The sequence below is a fragment of the Microtus ochrogaster genome, linkage group LG7_11, assembly GCF_000317375.1.
Source record: "Microtus ochrogaster isolate Prairie Vole_2 linkage group LG7_11, MicOch1.0, whole genome shotgun sequence".
Classification (NCBI taxonomy): domain Eukaryota; kingdom Metazoa; phylum Chordata; class Mammalia; order Rodentia; family Cricetidae; genus Microtus; species Microtus ochrogaster.
The window spans coordinates 15,448,036-15,467,052 of record NC_022032.1 but is presented as its reverse complement, the minus strand read 5'-3'; the positions used below and the strand labels follow the sequence as shown (position 1 = coordinate 15,467,052).

At 43.6% G+C, this 19,017-nt stretch overlaps 1 protein-coding gene across 1 annotated transcript in view; it reads left to right on the top strand.

The window, feature by feature from the left end:
- Positions 1 to 19,017, top strand: part of Mtus1 (microtubule associated scaffold protein 1) — a 134,442-nt gene that overhangs the window by 31,908 nt on the left and 83,517 nt on the right. The window contains exons 2-3 of the mRNA XM_005362548.3: positions 8,451 to 10,655; positions 16,743 to 16,938. Coding sequence (XP_005362605.1) covers positions 8,616 to 10,655; positions 16,743 to 16,938 — 2,236 coding nt within the window. The 5' untranslated portion in view covers positions 8,451 to 8,615. The remainder of the gene's footprint in view (positions 1 to 8,450; positions 10,656 to 16,742; positions 16,939 to 19,017) is intronic.

Below are 19,017 nucleotides of genomic sequence, written 5' to 3'. Positions count from 1 at the left end.
TTTGTTAACTTGAATATGTAAAGATTATGAACCTCTAAGTTTAAAGGGTATTAAATGTTTAAGAATTTGTTTAGTGTATGCTTTTGTTTTTTTTGTTTGTTTGTTTGTTTTTTGAGACAAGGTCTCAAGTACTTTAAACTGGTTCTGAGTGCTGATTCTCCCGCTTCTACCTCCCAAATTCTCAGATTACAGCAAAGACTACACCTTTAAGTGTGTATTCCCACATTGACTGTGGAGGTGAACTGAGCATCTTTCCTTCAAATCTTTGGTTCCCCGCGTCCCTGAAATAATCCTATTTTAACCCAGAAGCAGTCACCCAGCACCAGTAAATGCCCAGTTAATTTGCCATAGTTTTTGCTTTGCTGTGACCTTTGTAGTTGATGTGTTACAGTATCACCAAGAAACATCTGCACATTTTTCTGCCTGCTAAACCTCAGAGAGATGTTTCATCCGCAGAGAATCCAAGGAAGATTCCTTAGTTGTGGGGAGTGCTTATTCCACCCAGTTCTGTTACTCCTGGGAGTCTGTGCTGGTTTTTGAATAACTATGGTCTACAGGGAGGAATCATCCTATGAACTGAAGTTTGGGTTTCTTGTGGTCGGTCTGGTTGTAATTCTGCCTTGCTAGATGAAAAAAAGCTCTTTAAGGTGCAATCAAAAGCTATATATATATATATATATATATTACAAATAAGACATCTTATGCTTAATTTTAATTTTATAGTTACTGACTTTTGACATTCATACATTTTGAAAATGTACTATTGGGGTATTTAAACTGAAAAAAAAAACATTAGAATTGATTAACTGTAACTGATCCCAAAAGCTTTGCAATTTAAGCTTTGCTTTCCCTCCTCCTGCCTTTTGTTTGTAGCATTTATTATGTTGTATTACCTCTGCTTCAGGATAAATTCTAGAGTGTGGGACAAAGTAAAGATTATAGGTTTTGTCTTCCGAGACAGGGTCTTCCTCTGTAGCTCAGGCTAACCTAAAACTCACTATATAGCCCTGCATGTTCTTGAACCCATGGCCAGCCCTTTACTTTGGACTCCCAAGTGCTGGAATTACAAGTGTGAGCCTTTGTGCCCGGCTCAGAGATTAATATGAACAGTATATCTACTTGTTGGGAAGGATGGTTGTCTTATGAGGTCTTATGATGGAATTCATTCTATCAGTTCTGTTCCTCTAGAAAACCTCAAATAATAGAAATATTTTTAAAGAATGTTTAGTACCCCGAAGTGCAGTTATTGTAAAAGGCCCGTATTAGAACAGACAACTAAAGCGCCTAGAAATGTGGTTTGAAGAGTGTGGTTTTGGAGGTTTCGGGAAGCTCTTGAGTCAGAGCTTTGGGTTGAAAGTGCATTTTTAAACAAGCTGCAGGTGTCAGAATCGAGACTCAGTGAGTCAGCTAATTGGCTGTGCAGTGACTCTTAGACTTGCTGCAGGCTTTTGCTAGTTTTTCTCAGTGGTGGCATTCTTAGCATAATTACCCATGGTTTCAGTGTGCCTAGCTCCATACCCCCCAGGATTTTGTGTGTTTTTGAGACTGAGTTTCGCATTGTAGCCCTGGCTGTCCTAGAACTCTTAGGCTCTTAGGCTGGCTTCAAACTCACATAAATCCACCTGCCTCTACTTGCAGAGTGATGGAATTAAAGGTGTGCCACCTTGCCCAGCTCCTCAAGTCTTTTGATTGTATACCATGAATTAAGGTCTACTGGTTCTACTTTGATTTTTAACAGAAGAAATCAGTTCCCAATACCAACGTTCATTTACAGTTTTACACAAGAGTTGGTCCCGGTGTCTCAAGCCTGTAAATACAGACAGGAGGATCACAAGCTCAAGGCCTTCCTGGACTACAAAATAAGTTCGAGATCAACCTGGAAACTAAGTGAGACTGCCTCAAAATAAATAGCTAAATATTAGAATAAAATTTAAAAATAAAGCTGGTGCTCTAGCTTACTGGTAGTGCCTGCCTGGCATGTATTAGGGTGAAGGGTCTATCTCTAGTACCTAAAACAAAAAGAAAACCAAAGGCACCCATACCCATCCCCCAACCCCTCTCACACACCCCAAGCCCTTTATACATGAGATTTAAACAGAGCTTGAGTGATACGTGTCCTCTGTTTATCTGTGTGGGAAATGGTTACTTTCCTTTGGTTTTCCTGGGCTATGTGATGGCAACTTTGGGAAGTTCTGCTGTGCTGTGGTTCACCAACAGTGTTTCTGCTGGACTTACAGCAAGTCCCCTTCTGGAGACGATGAACATGTTTCCTTAAATACTTCATCATTCCCACAAAGTATTTTAATCAATGAAATTTAGAACCTTAAAGATATTTATGTATCTTTAATAATTACCTGTGTGCATACATATTTCCCATTGTAGCCCTGGTTGCCCTGGAACTCACTATGTAGACTCCATAATTGGAGCTAGGCTCCAAATCGGAGATCTGCTTGTCTCTGCAGTAGGATTTAATCCTGAGCACTAGGATTAAAGACATATCCCACCATGCTTGGCATTAAATATATCTTAAATACAAACCTTATTACCTAGTTTTTGAGAGTGCGTGGGAGATGGATATATTTTTGTTGAAGTAGTTTTAATTTTTTTAAACCATGGTGTGAATAGAGTTTCTGACATTTTTTGTTATATTTTCAACTTAAAAATTCTTAATTTGTATTTATTTGTTCTTTTTACATACAATACATCCTGACCACTGTTTCTACTCCCTCCACTTTTTAAAAATACACACTCTTGACCAGAAACAGCCCATTTATTTATTTATTTATTTATTTATAAGACAGAGTTTCTCTGTATATCCCTGGCTGTCCTGGATATCTGTAGAACTGGCTGGGCTCAAACTTGGACATCTGCCTGCCTCTGCCTCCTGAGTGCCAGGGATTAAAGGTGTGTGCCCCTACACCTGGCAAATTTGTGTTTTACAAAGAAGTGCATTGTTTTCTTTGGATGATGAAATGGTATCAGTTTCTGCGTTTTAATGCATTATGCATTTCAATCCAGATCTCGCTGGCATTCTTCAAGCTTTGTGTATGTGGGTAGCAAATCTTTCAGCTGTAATGCTTTTTAATTATTATTTTATTTTTAAAACAATCTCATTTTACATATCAATCCCAGTTCCCTCTCCCTCCTGTCTTTCTGCCCCCCCCCACTTTCTCCCCACCCCACCCCCATTCACTTCTCAGAGGGTGAGGCCTCCCATGGGGAGTCAACAAAGTCTGTCACATCCCTTGAGGCAGGACCAAGGTCCTCTCTGCTGTATCTAGTCAGTTACACAGTGTTACACAGTCAGGTCCTAAACTTGTATATTGGTTTATAGAAAGAAAAGGAAACATCATGTTTCTTCTAATTTACACTAATGTTTGAAATCTTTTCTGTACCAGCCCAGAACATGATAGATTATTTATGCAGCTTTCCCACACTATCTTCTGTGACTTCCTTCTTTAAATATTAATATAAGTGAAGTAATCCTTTAAAATAATGTTTAATTGAACAGACATTTACTGGGCACTTGTTGTGTGCCATGCTCTCTTCTGTGTGGCGCAGATTACACAGTGGTACGCCCTGTGAGCCTGTCTGGGTTTTTGTCTGCTTTCTCTCTCCAGCGCTTTGTCAGCTCGGCTCCATGCTGACCGCTTCCTGCTTGCTGCTTGTCTCCAGTAGAACGTGGTCCCCACCTCAGCCAAGCTGAGTGTCAGGGTCTGTCTTCCCAACTTTGGAGCGTATAAGTAGAATCTGAACCCTGAGCTGCCCCCACGACTACCCCCTTTCCTGCCCCTGCCTTACGAGGCTTTTTTTTCTCTAGACATCCCAGCCGCCCCTGCACTTTGGATCCTCTCGTGTGCGATTCCTCCGCCTGCACTGCCTGGCTGCCCTCCACCGGACAAAGTTCTCTATACTTTCCCCTGACTTTGGCAGTTCGGCATCCCCTCATGCCGTCTGTTCATTACTCCTGTGGCATGTGGATGTTTAACTACGAAGCAGTTTAGCTAATTGTTTAACATATAATATTATATATTATAACACACATAAAATAACAACAACAACAAAAATAATAATAAGCCTCAGTTATTTTGCCAACACAGTGCTAGCCTCTCTGGAACCTAATCATGGCCAGCACATGGCAGATATCAAACACATGCTTTAAAGAGTGTTACTCATTGTGTTATGATACAATAGAACTCAAACCTCTTTACATTTTTGACTGAATACAAATTTTTTTCTAAGATCTAAAAGCAAAACTACCATTAATTAGTCACTGGAGGGGGCTGGAGAGATGGCTCAGCAGTTAAGAACACTGGCTGGCTGCTCTTCCAGAGGTCCTGAGTTCAAATGGTGGCTCACAACCATCCATAATGAGATCTGGTGCCCTCTTCTGGCCTGCAGGCATATGTGCAAGCAGAATACTGTACACATAGATAGATAGATAGATAGATAGATAGATAGATAGATAGATAGATAGATAGATAGATAGATAGATTTTAAAAAATGGATTGAAGAGTTTACAGTCTCCCAAAATGGTGTCACAAGCTGTAGACTCAGTGTGCAAACTCACCTATCTGGGAATGCCAGACACCAGCCTTAATTATGAGTGAAGGAGCAATGCTCTCTGGGTGCGGAGCCCTAGGCCTGAGGGAACACCAAGAGATGGCTGTTGGCTCCTCAGTTTCCATTTTCTCCTCCTGTGTGGTTATGCAGAATTTCCTGCCAGGTGTAGCCAGCCAGTATTGCTAGCTATTTCCCAGTTTGCTTACTCAGCAAGCATGGCCGGCCACTGCTGTTAGGATCAGGGGTCAGAAAGCAGTTTTCGTGCCTGCTGTCACCCTGTCCCATGAAACATGGATAGTGCTACTTGGGCCAAGATCACACATGATTAAGGTCATGCATGACGGAGGAATGAGAAAGGTGGACCCTGGGCTCTGCTGGCTGATTGGGTAACCTAGGCAAACCTAAGCAATCCAGGAAACCTCTGCAAACTTCTGCATGACTATTTGCATCTTTTCACTATGTACGTGACAGTTTTCTGTATTTGAATCTAACTGGAATTTACATATAAAGGTCACTGGTGTGTTTTATGACTCTACACAGGGAATGTCTAGACAGAAGCAAGAAATGTTTGGAACATCATACTTTCCCTGAAGTGCACAGAGATTTGTTTTATTGTGGATGAAAAGAGCATGAATTTGTTGGATTAGCGTTAGAATTCTATGGATCACTTTTGAGTTCCTTTTCTAGCCCTGAGGGTCAGTGGCTTTGAAATATTGAGCTATGTTTCAATCAATGATTGATATTTTTAGAAGTCACTTCTTGGCTGGGGTGTAGTTCAGTCGTAAAGTGCTTGCCAAACATGAGTAAGTCCTGGGTTTTGTTTCTTTATGGGTTTGCATATGTATGTCCACACATAACCCTCCCACATACCCCTAAAATAAAATGTTTAAGGAAAACAGGAGTGTCATTTGGTAAGGTAATTTTAAATAGAGAAAGCAGAAGTGAGTGAAGACTCGGTGTCACCGTTGAACAGAAAACTCTTCTCTATCTTAAGTGCAGAATTTAGGAAGATGAGGATGATTGTTCATCTGTCTGTTAGGGCTGCATCCCAAGACTTGTGGGACATAACTGAAGCCTGCAAGTGGTTCCCAGCTGTCTAGATGTCACTTACTTCATCTACATAGGAACTTAGGGTAAAGGCTACTTTATCAGGTAGGTGGAGTAAGAGCCCAACGGTCAGAAGAGAACAGGTGAAACCGTGTACTGTGTTAAGTTACCCAACACTTACGAATTGTGCATTTCTGGGATTTTTCCATGTAGGCTTTCTCGATCAAGGTTACCCATGGGTAACTGAAGCCGTGTAAATGAATCCACAGATGAGAAGAAGGACCACTTTGTCTTTAAGAGAATTCTACGCAAGAGCAGCTTTGAAGTTGGTTACTCTCTGTCCCTTCTCTGCTGCGTATTGTGTTTTCACTGTGTCGAAAACAGAATGTGTTTATTTCTGCCCATGACCACCACTGTGCATATTATCATGTTTTCATCTCTTCTTAGAGATGAACTTTGCTTTTTGAGACTGTCTCACGATGTAACCCAGGCTGGCCTGTTGCAAGCTTTCTGAAATGTAGTCAGACTTTTCTTTTGTGGGAGCTCCAACTCCCCAATAATGATATGGAGACTTAGTATTAGTTATGAAAGCTTGGCCTTAACCTGGAAAGATTTCAGTGATAGCCCACTGTTTGCTTTAATCTGCTGATGGTAACATTCGTGGGCTAGCCTGTTTTCTTCCACAGCTGTTCATTCACTCTGTTTGCTTTTTGGAGATAGGGTTTCTCGGTGTAACATCTGGCCTTGAACTCAGAGATCTCGCCTGTCTCTGCCTCGCCAGCGTTGGGATTTAGAGGCTTGTGCCACCACTGCCCGACCTGTTTGCTTTTTCCTAAGACTAACTACTGCTCTGTTTACATATCCTGCAGAAATAATCTTACATTCTTCAAAGGCTGTACATGATTTCTATTCAATTTTCTAATTTGTTACAATTTTCCATATACCTTTGCCCTGGAGATTTCCTTGCTGAACCTTCTTGACTGTTGTCTGTGGGCTATTGTGCAGCTTGGTAGTCACTCTGGCGTTTCTTTGGGTTCCTTGTGTTTGAGGGTACTTCTACATTGATCACCTCATTGTGGTGAGTTGATTCTTCATTTCTCAGTTGTCTGAGACAACATGGAAAGTGGGGTATGGCATTGATTTGTCTAGAAATCTCTTTATTCACATCAACCACATCTTTCTATTTAATCTAGTGTCTATCATGTATCGTTTTGAAATAGGTCTCTTTATCAAGACTAGCCTTCAACTTTTGGGCTCAAGCAATGCTTCACTCTCCCCTAGCTTAGATAGTAGGCACTGGCCTGACCATGTTCCCTTCTGAACTGTGCAGACTTTGCTTCATTACCTTCAGGCTCCAAGAAGTGTCTTTTGATGATACTTGGTCCCTTGTCTTTTTTGGTGTAATTTATTTAACTCAGAAGTTTTTTGTTTTTTTTTTTGTTTTGTTTTTTTTTTTTTTAGCATAAAACAGTGCTTAGCCTTGCCCACTCCAGTCTGGCAGACTCTGACAATTTATTTAACACTCTGTGTGGACTTTCCTCAGTGGTGCAACCATCTTTCCTCCCCTCCCTCCCTGAAACAGGGTATCACTATTTAGCTCTGGCTAGCCTCAGACTTGCTGTGTAGCCCAGGCTATCTCCAAATTTGTGGCGATCTACTTGTTTCAGCCTTCCAAGTACTGGGATTGTAGGTATGGATCACCACTTCAACAAGACCATTGTTTATAGATTTGTAGCGCTGTTAGTTATGGAGAATTCACAGGAGGCTCTAGAATAGCTGTTTTCCCCCCGCCGTTTTAAAGCATCGTAATGACAGGTCTTCGAGTCCTTCAGATTTCTTTTCTCTTAGTGTAACATTTTCCTATTGGGACACTGTAGCCAATGGAACTTTACGTTCTTTATCGTACTCAAGAAGTATTCTGATGTGTAAATGTGCAAGTTTGTAAAACTTTATTTGCTAGTTTGCGGATGTGGGTTCCTTCCCATCCTTAGTCTTCAGTTGTTGTAGATAATGCTTCTGTTACCATCGTGCGCATTTGTTTTTACTGTCCTGGGGTGGGGTGGGGTGGGGCTTCTGGCATCAGAGGACTAGCCATTCTGGTAGATAAGTTCTCCCCCCGTTATCCGATCATTTAACCTTTCTCACCTCCTTAAAGACCTTGTCTCCAAACTCGATTTCCAGAACAGTTGTACTTAAGGGACAGGATTGACTTCAGTGTGTCATCAGTTTATTTGAAAGTATTACACTGTTCAGCATACAGTGGCTTTGTTCTAACAGAGGCCACGTCCAACTCTCAACATCAACCCCCCTGCAGGCCCTAGAAAGGTACATGGTTAAGATAGAAATGAAACCGAAAAAGAGATGCAAATTCCTGGAATCTCTCACTCATTTGTGGGGCCTGGATGGTCTCTTTGGGAATCATCCCCTATGTAACGCAGAGTAGGGGTCCTTCTGATGATGGAAGGGACACTCATGAATTATGCTGGGACAGTGGACATAAATCCAAGAGAAATGAGGATGAATGGTTTCACTGTTGACCAACATGAAGGAAAGACTGTTTCAGCCTTAGTTCCTTCCCCCTGGTGGAGGGTCTCTGGGAGTCAGGAAGGCAGATGTCATCTGGGACATTAGTCATAGGGACTTATCCATGTTCTGTGTCATCATGCCCCATTCCTTCCCACACAGAACTATCTTTGAAGGAGAATGGTAGGTTCGCCAGTGATAGCATGAATCCCCACATGGACAGCTCGGCTTGCTGGTGTGAAGACAGTGATCTAAACTAAGGACGATCTGCGCATCTTTCTAACATTTATTTGAATTAAATGTTTTCTTTCTTTCAGGGAACAACAAGTCATTTCAACTTCAAAGACTCCCAAGGTTGCCATCCTGGAACAGGGCTGGAAAGCGATAGGGAGGGAGCGAGACCATTATTTTCCATTCGCTTTCCAATTTCAAAGGATTCGAAGAGAATATAAAATGGCAGAGGTTTAAAGTTCATATTCAGGATGAATGATGATAATTCAGGCAAGACAGAAGATGAGTTGTATTGTGTATTTGTCAGGGATCAAAACGGGAACACACCTGAATATGACACCAAGTCACCATCTACACAACGCCCTTCGGCGAGTCCTGGGGGTTGGAACGCTGCTAACCCGGATGACATGGTGGTGGACTATGAGATGGATCCAGCCGTGGACGGCAGTGAAAGTGTTTTTTTAAGCCATCAGCGTGTAGAAGCAATTGATTACCCAGAACCTTCAAGTGGTTTCATTAGTAAGCCCGGGTTTGCAATGCATAGCGATCCTACCCATCAGTCCTCTGCACTCAGTACGGTGGTGACGCCCCCGAACCTGCATAGTAAGTTGGATTCCCTAGAGACACCCCAGGAAGAGAGGTTTGAGCCCTCTCTGGCCGGTGTGTGCAAGTCTGATGATGGTTTCAACTGTGCAGACTCCGCTGCCCCTTTGGAGCTAAAACAGACATTTGACATGAAATTGGACGCAACTAACTGCACCATGATAGCACGCCATTCTATTGAACGGGGTCAGCCTTTCCATGCTCTTGGAGGTCTGCCGCCAACGACTGTGGGGGGTGGAAACACGCTGCTGTCCTGCCCCGTGTGGACATCACCCCAGTCCTCTGAGATGCATGTGAGAGAAACTCATAACAGCGAGGGCTTTGAAAAGCTTCAAGCCCCGCCCCGAGAGGCTCTAAACACAACCTACACGGTATGTTCTGATGTGCCGATGCAAACTGATGGTGCAGACATTGGAATTCTGTGCCAGGAGTCTTTAGGAAATGTTACCAAAGAGTACCCAGATGGGCCAGAGCAAGGACTCGTTGGAGATGGCATGGAGGTTCCCAGTGGGTCTGTATTACAGGAGTTCCATTGTGTATCTAAAGATGAACCAAACAGTGAGACTCATTCACACCGCTCATATGGTCAACAGGAAATGGGCCAAAGCCTGAGAGGAACACTGTGCAACCGTCACGTTGATGACGAATGCCCTTCGCTGGTGCCAGCTTTTGATAAAAGTAAAACCAGCGTCCTGGACTCTGAGTGCAAAGTTACTACGACAGAAAACCTGCATTCCGCCTCTCATGACAACAACTCAAAAATCCAAAAGAGTGCTGAAGAGCTGACCCTAAGAAGTGCTCCAGGGCAGAGGTTTTCACTGTGTGAGATGGCTTGGGATGGAAATGGTAGAGCCATTAGCACAAATCATACGGTTTGCACGTCAACACCAGTTCAGGACACCCCCAGTGTAAGCCTTACGCTTTCCCCTGTTGATGCGACAGAGAGGTGCAATCTCATGGAGAAAGCTCCAAGAGATGCTGAGACCGCGCCAAACTTGAAAGGGGCACCCGTGAATGCGCCAAAGCCTAATCTGGGAAAATCGACTACCAAAACGAACTCCACCATAAGTAGCAAAGTTAGGAAAACAGAAATTATAAGTTACCCAAGGCCAAACTTCAAGAACATTAAGGCCAAAGTTATATCCAGATCAGTGCTGCAACCCAAAGATGCTTCTGCAATGAACGGTACACCCAAGCCTCAGATTACTGGGGTCTCCTCAGCCCCTCCAGTGCCTTCTAAACAGTTGACGGCTATGAACAGAAAACCGAGATCCGATTTGAATGCAGACAAAAAGGCAGAGATCCTAATTAACAAGACAGACAAGCAACAGTTTAATAAACTCATTACCAGTCAGGCTGTGCATGTTTCAACTCATTCTAAAAACGCTTCGCTCAGGGTTCCAAGAGCAACATCTGCCGCGAAATCGAACCGGGAGGATGTTGACAAGACTTCGGCGTCTTCTCACGCAGCGAGCGAGACTGGGTCCGTAGCTGCGTTTTTCCAGAAGATCAAAGGCATTCTCCCAGGGAAAATGAAAAGTTCAGAGTGTTTGGAAGTAACGCTTGTTTCCCACATCGATCGGATTAGCCCTGAAAAGGGTGAAAAGGACTGCGAGGCTCCGACGGAAAAGCAAGGGCTGGGAAATCCAACCACCAACGAGACTTCAGAATGCAAGCCCCCGTTTGTGGTGAGTGGACGCCACTGTCTGCTTCTGTCTGCTTCTAGGAATGAAGAAAGCTGGTGTATTAGCAGTATGTTGCCTATTAATTGATAATAATATCACTGAGCTTGACTCATGATTCTTATTCATGTATTCTTTGTCCTGTCATCCAGTATAGAGAGTTAATGGGTCAAAATATAACAACCTTACATAGTGAAAAACTTAGTTCTAGTGTTTTCTTGAACATGGCCTTTCCTTTTGATAGTGTTTTCAAAGAAAAGGTTGATGTTTTGCTATATTAGGTATTTGAAGTGAAGCAGCTGACATCAGGCTATATTTTATTTTCTTTTCAGAAAATAAAAAGAGGGGTGTAAGTATGCAAACCACATTTAAGAATTGGTTATGGAATGCTGGTGAACATAACATAAAAACCGACCCTGGTGTCTTGTTGGGGAAGCAGTTTTGGAAGCTGAGCCTAATCTCCCAGATTTGAGTCTACTGCAGCTGGCTGTGTGACACAGGTCTGGTAACTTTGCCACATCCAGAAGGGAAAGGATTTGGGCAGGGGGTGTGTAAGGTCCCCCGCGGCCCATTTTGCATGGATTTTTAATGCATGAAAGAAACAAATCCATACATAGTAAATAAAGCAAAATGTCTTCAACAGCACCTGTCAAACCATGAAGGGGACTAAACAGCATCACTTAAGAAATCAATGCTGCATTGTGCACAGTTCAAAGGTTATTATTTTTCTTTAAACACATATATGCATGGGTTTTTTTTGACGATGATATGATAAAACTAGTTTTCAAAGCACATGTCAGGCTGCTGTTGGGACTGTGTGCCCTCAGTCTATTTTTGGCAGTGGAGACTTAGGTGTATTTTCAGCCCCACACAGACTGCCCTTGAAATACTTGTCCTCTGGATCAGGAATGGATCTGTGTGCAGAGGAGGAAGATAGACATCACTGGGGATTCCTGTGTAGGAGGAAAGGAACAGCACCCTCAAGCACCTGAGTTCGTTTTGTTTCAGGTCACTTAGCAGGTCATGCAGGGAATGTCTAGATGATAAACTGGAGATACCCCTGACCTGGTCAGTTTACAGATGTTTGCCTTTCTATCAATAATTCTGTTGGTAAGGATGGAATGCCACAGGGATCTCTAATCCAATGGGTTTGTGTATTGTTTCAGAACACAGACCCTTTAAGTTCTGTTTATGTCTAATTGAGGAAATTCAGATCGTTTTAGAACTTTATCCAATTAAAGTTAAAATTAACTCAAAATTGTGGGTAGGTGTTTCTGGCTTTTCGAGCCAGGGTTTCTCTGTAACAGCTCTAGCTGTCCCACAAACTAGCTCTGTAGACCAGGCTGGCTTCCAACTACAGAGATCTGCCTGTCTCTGCCTCCCTGAGTGCTGGGATTAAAGCGTATGCCACCACTGCCCAGCTTAGACAGGTGTTTATAGATATGCAAAGAACCAAGATATTTGTCTTTAATTTATGGAGAATTCAGGTATCAACATGGCAGCCGGCGTGGTTTTGAATTCAGCACACAGTAGTAGCACAGGCTGGTATTGAATTTGAGATTTTTTTCTTGCTTTACACCCTTAATGCTAAGATTAGTTATGAACCAGTATGCTTAGCTTTATGAGAGACATTTATTAACTTGTAGACCCAGTACTAGAAAAACTAGCATAAAGTTTCCTGAACATTGGTCTTTGAATATAAATTGCTTATGTCATTTTAAAACCAGAGCATTTCCTTATATTTCCAATTTGGTAGCTGTAGGCCCATGATGTGGTGTTGAGGTAAGGCCATGGAATCATCAGGGAAGCCGGATTCCAGTAGTTTGCACTTTAGCAATGTCACAGTGAGACCTTAGGATTAGGTGCAAAATGCTTTATAAGGCTGTAAGGACTGTTCCACAGATTCATCGCTGGCACCTTTCCTTATCTTCTAGAATAAGGAACTATGCTTCTGTGACCCTGTCTTCCATAGAGTGGGGTCCTCCGATTTGTCTAATTCAACCCCCACACAGTTCTAGCCTTGGGAAGGGAGGGTGTGAAGAGGTCAGACTGACCGACCATCATAGCTCCAGGTGTGGCTGACTGTAGAATGCTAAGCACGAGTACTGGTGTTTATCTTGTTAGTCACTTCAACAGTTCCCAGTTCCTGCTGTAGAAGGGATGGTATGGTGTGTGTGTGTGTGTGTGTGTGTGTGTGTGCGCGCGCATGCACGCATGTGCACACGTGTGCGCTCACATACACTCTGTTGGTCTTAGTCTTCAGCTACAGTAATTTACTCAAGGTTTCCTTCCACCTTACTGCTGTTTGGTGATCTGGGTTTACCTGAAACTTTAGGAAGGTTTTTATTTAGAAGAAGTGATTTAAGACCGCTACAGAGGGTTAGAAGTGGTTGTCCATTGCAGAGGTTATGTGTTGAAGATAGCATGCTGTTACATAAAGGAAAGATGGGCCCATGTGCCTTTCTTATAGGCTGTTGTCTAATTGTCCCAGCGATGCTCAGTAATGCCCATTGTTCTTTCCAGCAACAGCAGGGCAGTTGTTACCTGTGGTCATACTTCAGAGGGTGTGTTTCAAGCTCACACAACTGTGAAGGAAACAGATGCTCAAACTCAGGTCTCCTATACCTCACAAACCTCAAAATTTCTCAGAATGTGGGCTCTGAAAGTAAAATAAATGATCCGTGGAAGGTTCACTCCCATACATTGAAGAGAAGTTTGCTTTTACTTTATAAAAAGAAAGTTTCTCAGGTTGGAGAGAGAGCTCTTCCAGAGGCCGAGTTCATTTCCCAGCACCCACACGGCAGCTAACAACCATCTGTAATGGGATCTGGTACCCTCTTCCGGCATGCAGGAATACATGCAGTCAGAACACTTTATACATAACAAAATCTTAAAGTAAAAGTTTCTCTGGGTAGAGGATTCTGTGTCGCTCTCCAGGGTCAATGTGACCTGCAGCAGTTCACTTGGAACACTAGCTATTAGATTAGTATTGAGTTCACCTAGTCTATGGATTCAACAGCCATCAATGTGGGACTTTACATATCTGTGGGAAATAATCAGCTGTGATTAGACAAAGGAGGGTCACGGTAGGGAATATGCAAGCCTGAGCTTAAGAGCATGCGGTTTGGATAATTTTAAATTTGTGGCTCCATAATTCACTGCAAAGTGACCCCTCTATGAGACGCAGCTTTTCTCTATGTAAAGGGAGAAGGAAATTGCAGTTTATAGTGTTAGAATTTGTACTTGGAGTAAATCTCCCATGTCCTTATCTCTACAGTGGAAACATTGCTTAGGTATCTACTGTGTATGCCACATATACAGCCTTGTTAAGGGTATAAAGAAAGACAGCGTTGGTCCAAATGTGTTATCTAGTCCAGTGGGACTGTCAGAAAATAAGCCACCAGAGCCTAAGTTCTGAGTTCCAAGTGTAATCAGGTTGCTGTGTTACAGGAGAGGAAGAAGACGGGTGGTGGCAATTAGGAAGATTATCAAGGGAAACTTTTTATGAAAAATGCCACTTAGTCACTTGCCATAACGTATAGGGCCTGCATTCAGGGTAGGGAAAACGCCAAGTGTAAAGACGAAGAACCATAGGAAGGTATTCTGATGCAGGGGATGGCCAGGTAGAGGTTGTGACGGGAGTGGGAAACACAAGGAAGACAATGGCAGGGGCTGCCACATCCTGAATGATTTGATGTGACCTTAGAAGAGTGTGGTAGAATAACTGTACACTGTGACGGTGTCTTTACCAAAGTTGCCTTCTGATTGGTTTAGCTGAGAGATGAATGGCCAATAATTAGGCAGGAGAGGATAGGCGGGACTTCCAGGAAGAGAAAGGAAGAGCAGGAGATTCTAGGTACACAGGAGATGCCAGGAGACATGGAGAGGACGCAGGGGGGTGCAAGATGGAAGAGCGGTAATGCCATGTGATGGCATATAGATTGATATAAATGGGCTAATTAAATTATAAGAGCTAGCTAGGAACAATTCTAAGCTGTAGGCTGAGCTTTCTTTCTTTTTTTTTTTTTTTGGTTTTTCGAGACAGGGTTTCTCTGTGGTTTTGGAGCCTGTCCTGAAACTAGCTCTTGTAGACCAGGCTGGTCTCAAACTCACAGAGATCCGCCTGCCTCTGCCTCCTGAGTGCTGGGATTAAAGGCGTGCGCCACCACCGCCCGGCTCAGGCTGAGCTTTCATAATTAATAAGTCTCCATGTCATAATTTGGGAGTGGACACACAGGACAGAAAAAGACTATAGCTATGTTTCTGTGGAAGGGGGGTAGAAGCAGCAGCAGAGGTTGAGACCAGATGGTCCTGGGGACATAAGTTCAGTAATCCTTTAGAGAAATGAGCCTGGCTTTTATATGAAGGCATGTAAAAAAGTGAATTTAAGAGGTAAGAAAGGGAGCAAAGACAAACACGGCTTCTTTAAGATGGGCACCTGGATATGTTAATAGCAGATGGGGTGTAAATTGTGACGTAGGTAAAACTGATTTAATTTTTGAGTGTTTCATGTTATTCCTTAAAATGGGGTATGGTTTAGTTAGGGTTTCTATTGCTGTTAAGAGATAATACGACCACAATAATTCTTATAAAGGAAAACATTTAATTGGGGTGGCTTACAGTTCAGAGATTTAGTCCATTATCCTCATGGCAGGTCCTGGAGGCATGCAGGCAGACATGGTGCTAGAGAAGGAGCCAAGAGTCCTACATCTTGATCTGCAAACAACAGGAAGTGCAGTGAACCAGGCCTAGTTTGAGCATAGGAGACTTCAAAGTCCGCCCACAGTGACACACTTCCCCCAACAAGGCCAAGTCTACTTCAGCAAGACTACTCCCTACCAAGCTATGGGGGCCAATTACGTTCACACTACCACAGGGTATGACAGATTCCCTGGGTTATTAGTTGATAACGGGTTTAGAATTTAGACTGGAGAGCTGCCGTCGTACTATCTATACTGGAGTTACACCTGAAGGAATCTAAGTCAGCCTCACCACAGAGACATCCAAGCATCCATGCTTACTGCTTCACTATTCACAGTGGCCAGACACAGAGCAAGCCTAGAAGCCTGCCAGCAGAGGAGCAGATCATATGCAAACAAAACCCTATTCATCTGTAAAAATGAGTGAAATTGTCACCTATTGGAGAACAGAAATCATCCTGTTGGATTAAACAAGTCAGACTCGGAGACACAACATGGTTTCTTTCAGACACAGAATTTGTCTGTCCCATGTAGTACATATGTGTGTGTACATGCAAATGCGTGCACACCTTGAAAATAGACTGTGACAAAGAGGACTAAAAGTTGGAATTAAAGGATGACCGATGACAAAAAAAAATCACATTTTGCCTGTGTGCTAGATTAAGTATATATGTGTAGGTGTATACACACACATATGCACATACGTGTGACATGAAGTAGAAGGCAAATTTTGGAGGAGGAAGAGGTTGAGAAGATAAGGGATAGCTCCAGTAAAATGTGGATAAGATGTAACTGTGGAAACTGTCATATTATGTATGCCATTAAACTCACTATTCTGTAAGCGAGCTAAAACTTAAAAAAATTAGAATGGTATTCTGGATAGTGTAAGGGCTCTGTGTTAGTGAATGCCAACAATAATAAAATCGTTGTTGTTCTTACTGAGTAGAAAGATCTCAGTGGGGGAGACACAGACAGAAATTAAATACAGGGGCAGCCGGAGGGGGAAAGTGTTGGCTGGGAAAGTGCATCAGTCACAGTTGAACAGCAGACAAGCTCTGTAGGATGAGTCCATGGGGAGAGAAGGGAACAAACCCAAGCTGCAGCCCCAGTGAAGCCTGGCCTTGAAAGGTACCAGAGCAAGAATAGGCAGCTAGGGGGAACTGAGTACTCACTACCAAGAGGAGTGAACAGCGTTGCTGAAGTCAACCCCAGGCCTTGGAGATCAGTTGTGCCTGTGGATAGATCAGGACAAATCAAAGTCAGCCGTTCATAGTAAAAACGGTAATTCATTACTTCTCTGGCACAGCCACCGAGACGGAAGGTTTCTGTCACAAAGTGGACACCACAGGGATGGGTAAAGCACGAGACTAAAATCTTCTGGTTTTTCTCACAGGGTTCTGCACCCAAAACAGCCACCACCCTGGGAAGAAACATTTCCAAGCCCGACCCCTGCAGCCTGAGGAAAGCAACAGGTCTCAAAGCCAAAGTGGGGCCTGCTGTCTCCTGCCTGAGGAGGAAGAATGATAGCAGAATCCTAGGCTCCGACAGGGCCTTATCGCCTCAGAGGATCAGGCGTGTGTCCAGTTCTGGTAAGAAAAAAACAGACTCAACTGTACTCTTTATGCGGCCCTTCATCAATTACTTGTGTCTAAAACTGGGCTTGGCAGAAAGCAGAAAGACCATCTGGTTTTAGAACGAATGCACTATGTCACTGAGGCAGCTAGCTTTTTGTGGTCCAAAAGCCTGCTCAGGAAAGATGGAGAGATGGAGAGGCAACACAGCCCCACCTTTGAGCAGCCCATATCTGCTTTGGGGAGTAGCTGATGTGCATAAACTTCCAGGCTATCCGAAGCATGGATGTGTAACTGTGCCATTGGCTAGCTGTTGTAAATATTGCGATAATCTCGGTTGTCAATTTGACACACCTGGGAAGAAGGAGCCTCAATTAAGAAATTGCTTCTATCAGATTGGCTCTAGGGCACGTCTATGGTGTGTTTTCTTGGTTGCTAATTTGATGTAGGAGGAACCAGGACGCTGTGGGCATCCTGAGGCTGGCGGGCCCGGGATGCAGAAGAAAGGTAGCTTGAAACCTGGGAACAAACCAGCAGGCAGCACTCCTCCATGGGCTCTGCTTCCATTCCTGCCTCAAGTTCTTGCCCTGTCTTCCCTCAGTTGGACTGACCTGGAAGTTTAAGAGGAAATATTGTTTCCTCCTCAAGTTACTTTCAGTAGTGGTGTTTATCGCAGCTGCGGGAAGCAAACAGGAACACATGAATTATTTTATTAAAATTAAAAAAAAAAACCTGAGTGTAGTGGCGCACCTGTATAATCCTGTTACTTAGAAGGCCAAGGCAGGAGGATTGCAAGTTCAAGCCCCTCCTGGAATGATGTATATGTATGTATGTATGTATACTTTGTCTCAAAAAAAAAAAAAAAAAACCAAAAAAACAAAAACCAAAAACAGAAACTGGGGTTGTGGGGAGCAAGCTTGTAAGATGACTCAGGGTTCTGGCTTCCAGCTCTGGCCCGAGTTTGATATGAGGGTCCCCCAGAGTAGGAGAACCAACTCCCACAGGTTGCCCTCTGACCTCCACGCATGCCAGCATGTGCATTCTCTTCCTCTCTCACACATTAAATAAATGTAACAAAACTTTAGTAAATGGCTATGTACTTACTATGCAGTGAGGATTTTTGAGGGTTCATAACATGCCCCCATCACCTGTGAAGAGATCCCCCGCCTCCAATTTTGCTGAGAAGACAATACAGAGCTAGGGAGAGCAACTACGAAGTTAAACTTTCCTGACGTGAACTTTAGTTTACCTTGGCCTGTCTTTTCGAAGTTCTAGCTCTAGTTGGATCAGTCTGAAATGTGATAGTATCGAGAATGGCTGCTAAGGGCCTTACTAAACCTGGCAGATGTTCAGATCGCTCTGCCTTGTGAGCCGGAACAGCCAAGTACGAAATTCATCCCTTTCCGAGACTAAGAAGAAAAGCCTGCTTAGTCACCCCAGCGGGCTGAGAGCGTTCCGTAGGGAACACCCCTCATTTCTGTAGGTAAAACCTTGAGCAAATTAAAGGTGTGCCAGGTAGATCCCTCGTAAAAATTGTGACTGCTGCTAGTGAATGTTAAAAAATGTGCCTCTAAATGTTCCCACATGTGAGACGGCTTTACAGAACCTATAAAGCAGGCCGGATCCCGGAGGACCGCTTTACGGCACTGCAACTTAGCTTTTTTACGATCGATTCGCCCGTTCTCTCTCAAAGCTGCTGGTGCGAGACGCCTGCTATGCTTGAACACGTGCTGTTCAGATTCTTGGCTACTGCCAAGGCCATGAGGATGGAGGAGCCGACGCCAGATGATGTGGGAGAAGAGGGATTTCCATTCATTTCCGTCTCCAGGGAGAAATGAATGAGTGGAGAAACATGTCCCCACCAAGTAGCCATCATTGGGGGGGGGGGGAGGAGGGTAGAGAAGCTAAAGTGTGCCAGGGAGGGGAGGGAAGCAGTGGTCCTTGATTTCTATATTGTCACCACTGGGAGTCTCCAGGAGGGAGGGCTGAGTTCTGGTCCTCCTTGCTGCTGCCTGATGGGGCTCCTGGTCTTTGCCAGGAGTTGGAGAGTGCTTCCTGCTTTGATGTTTGGAGCACCTGGGACTTGGTGGAGCTGTG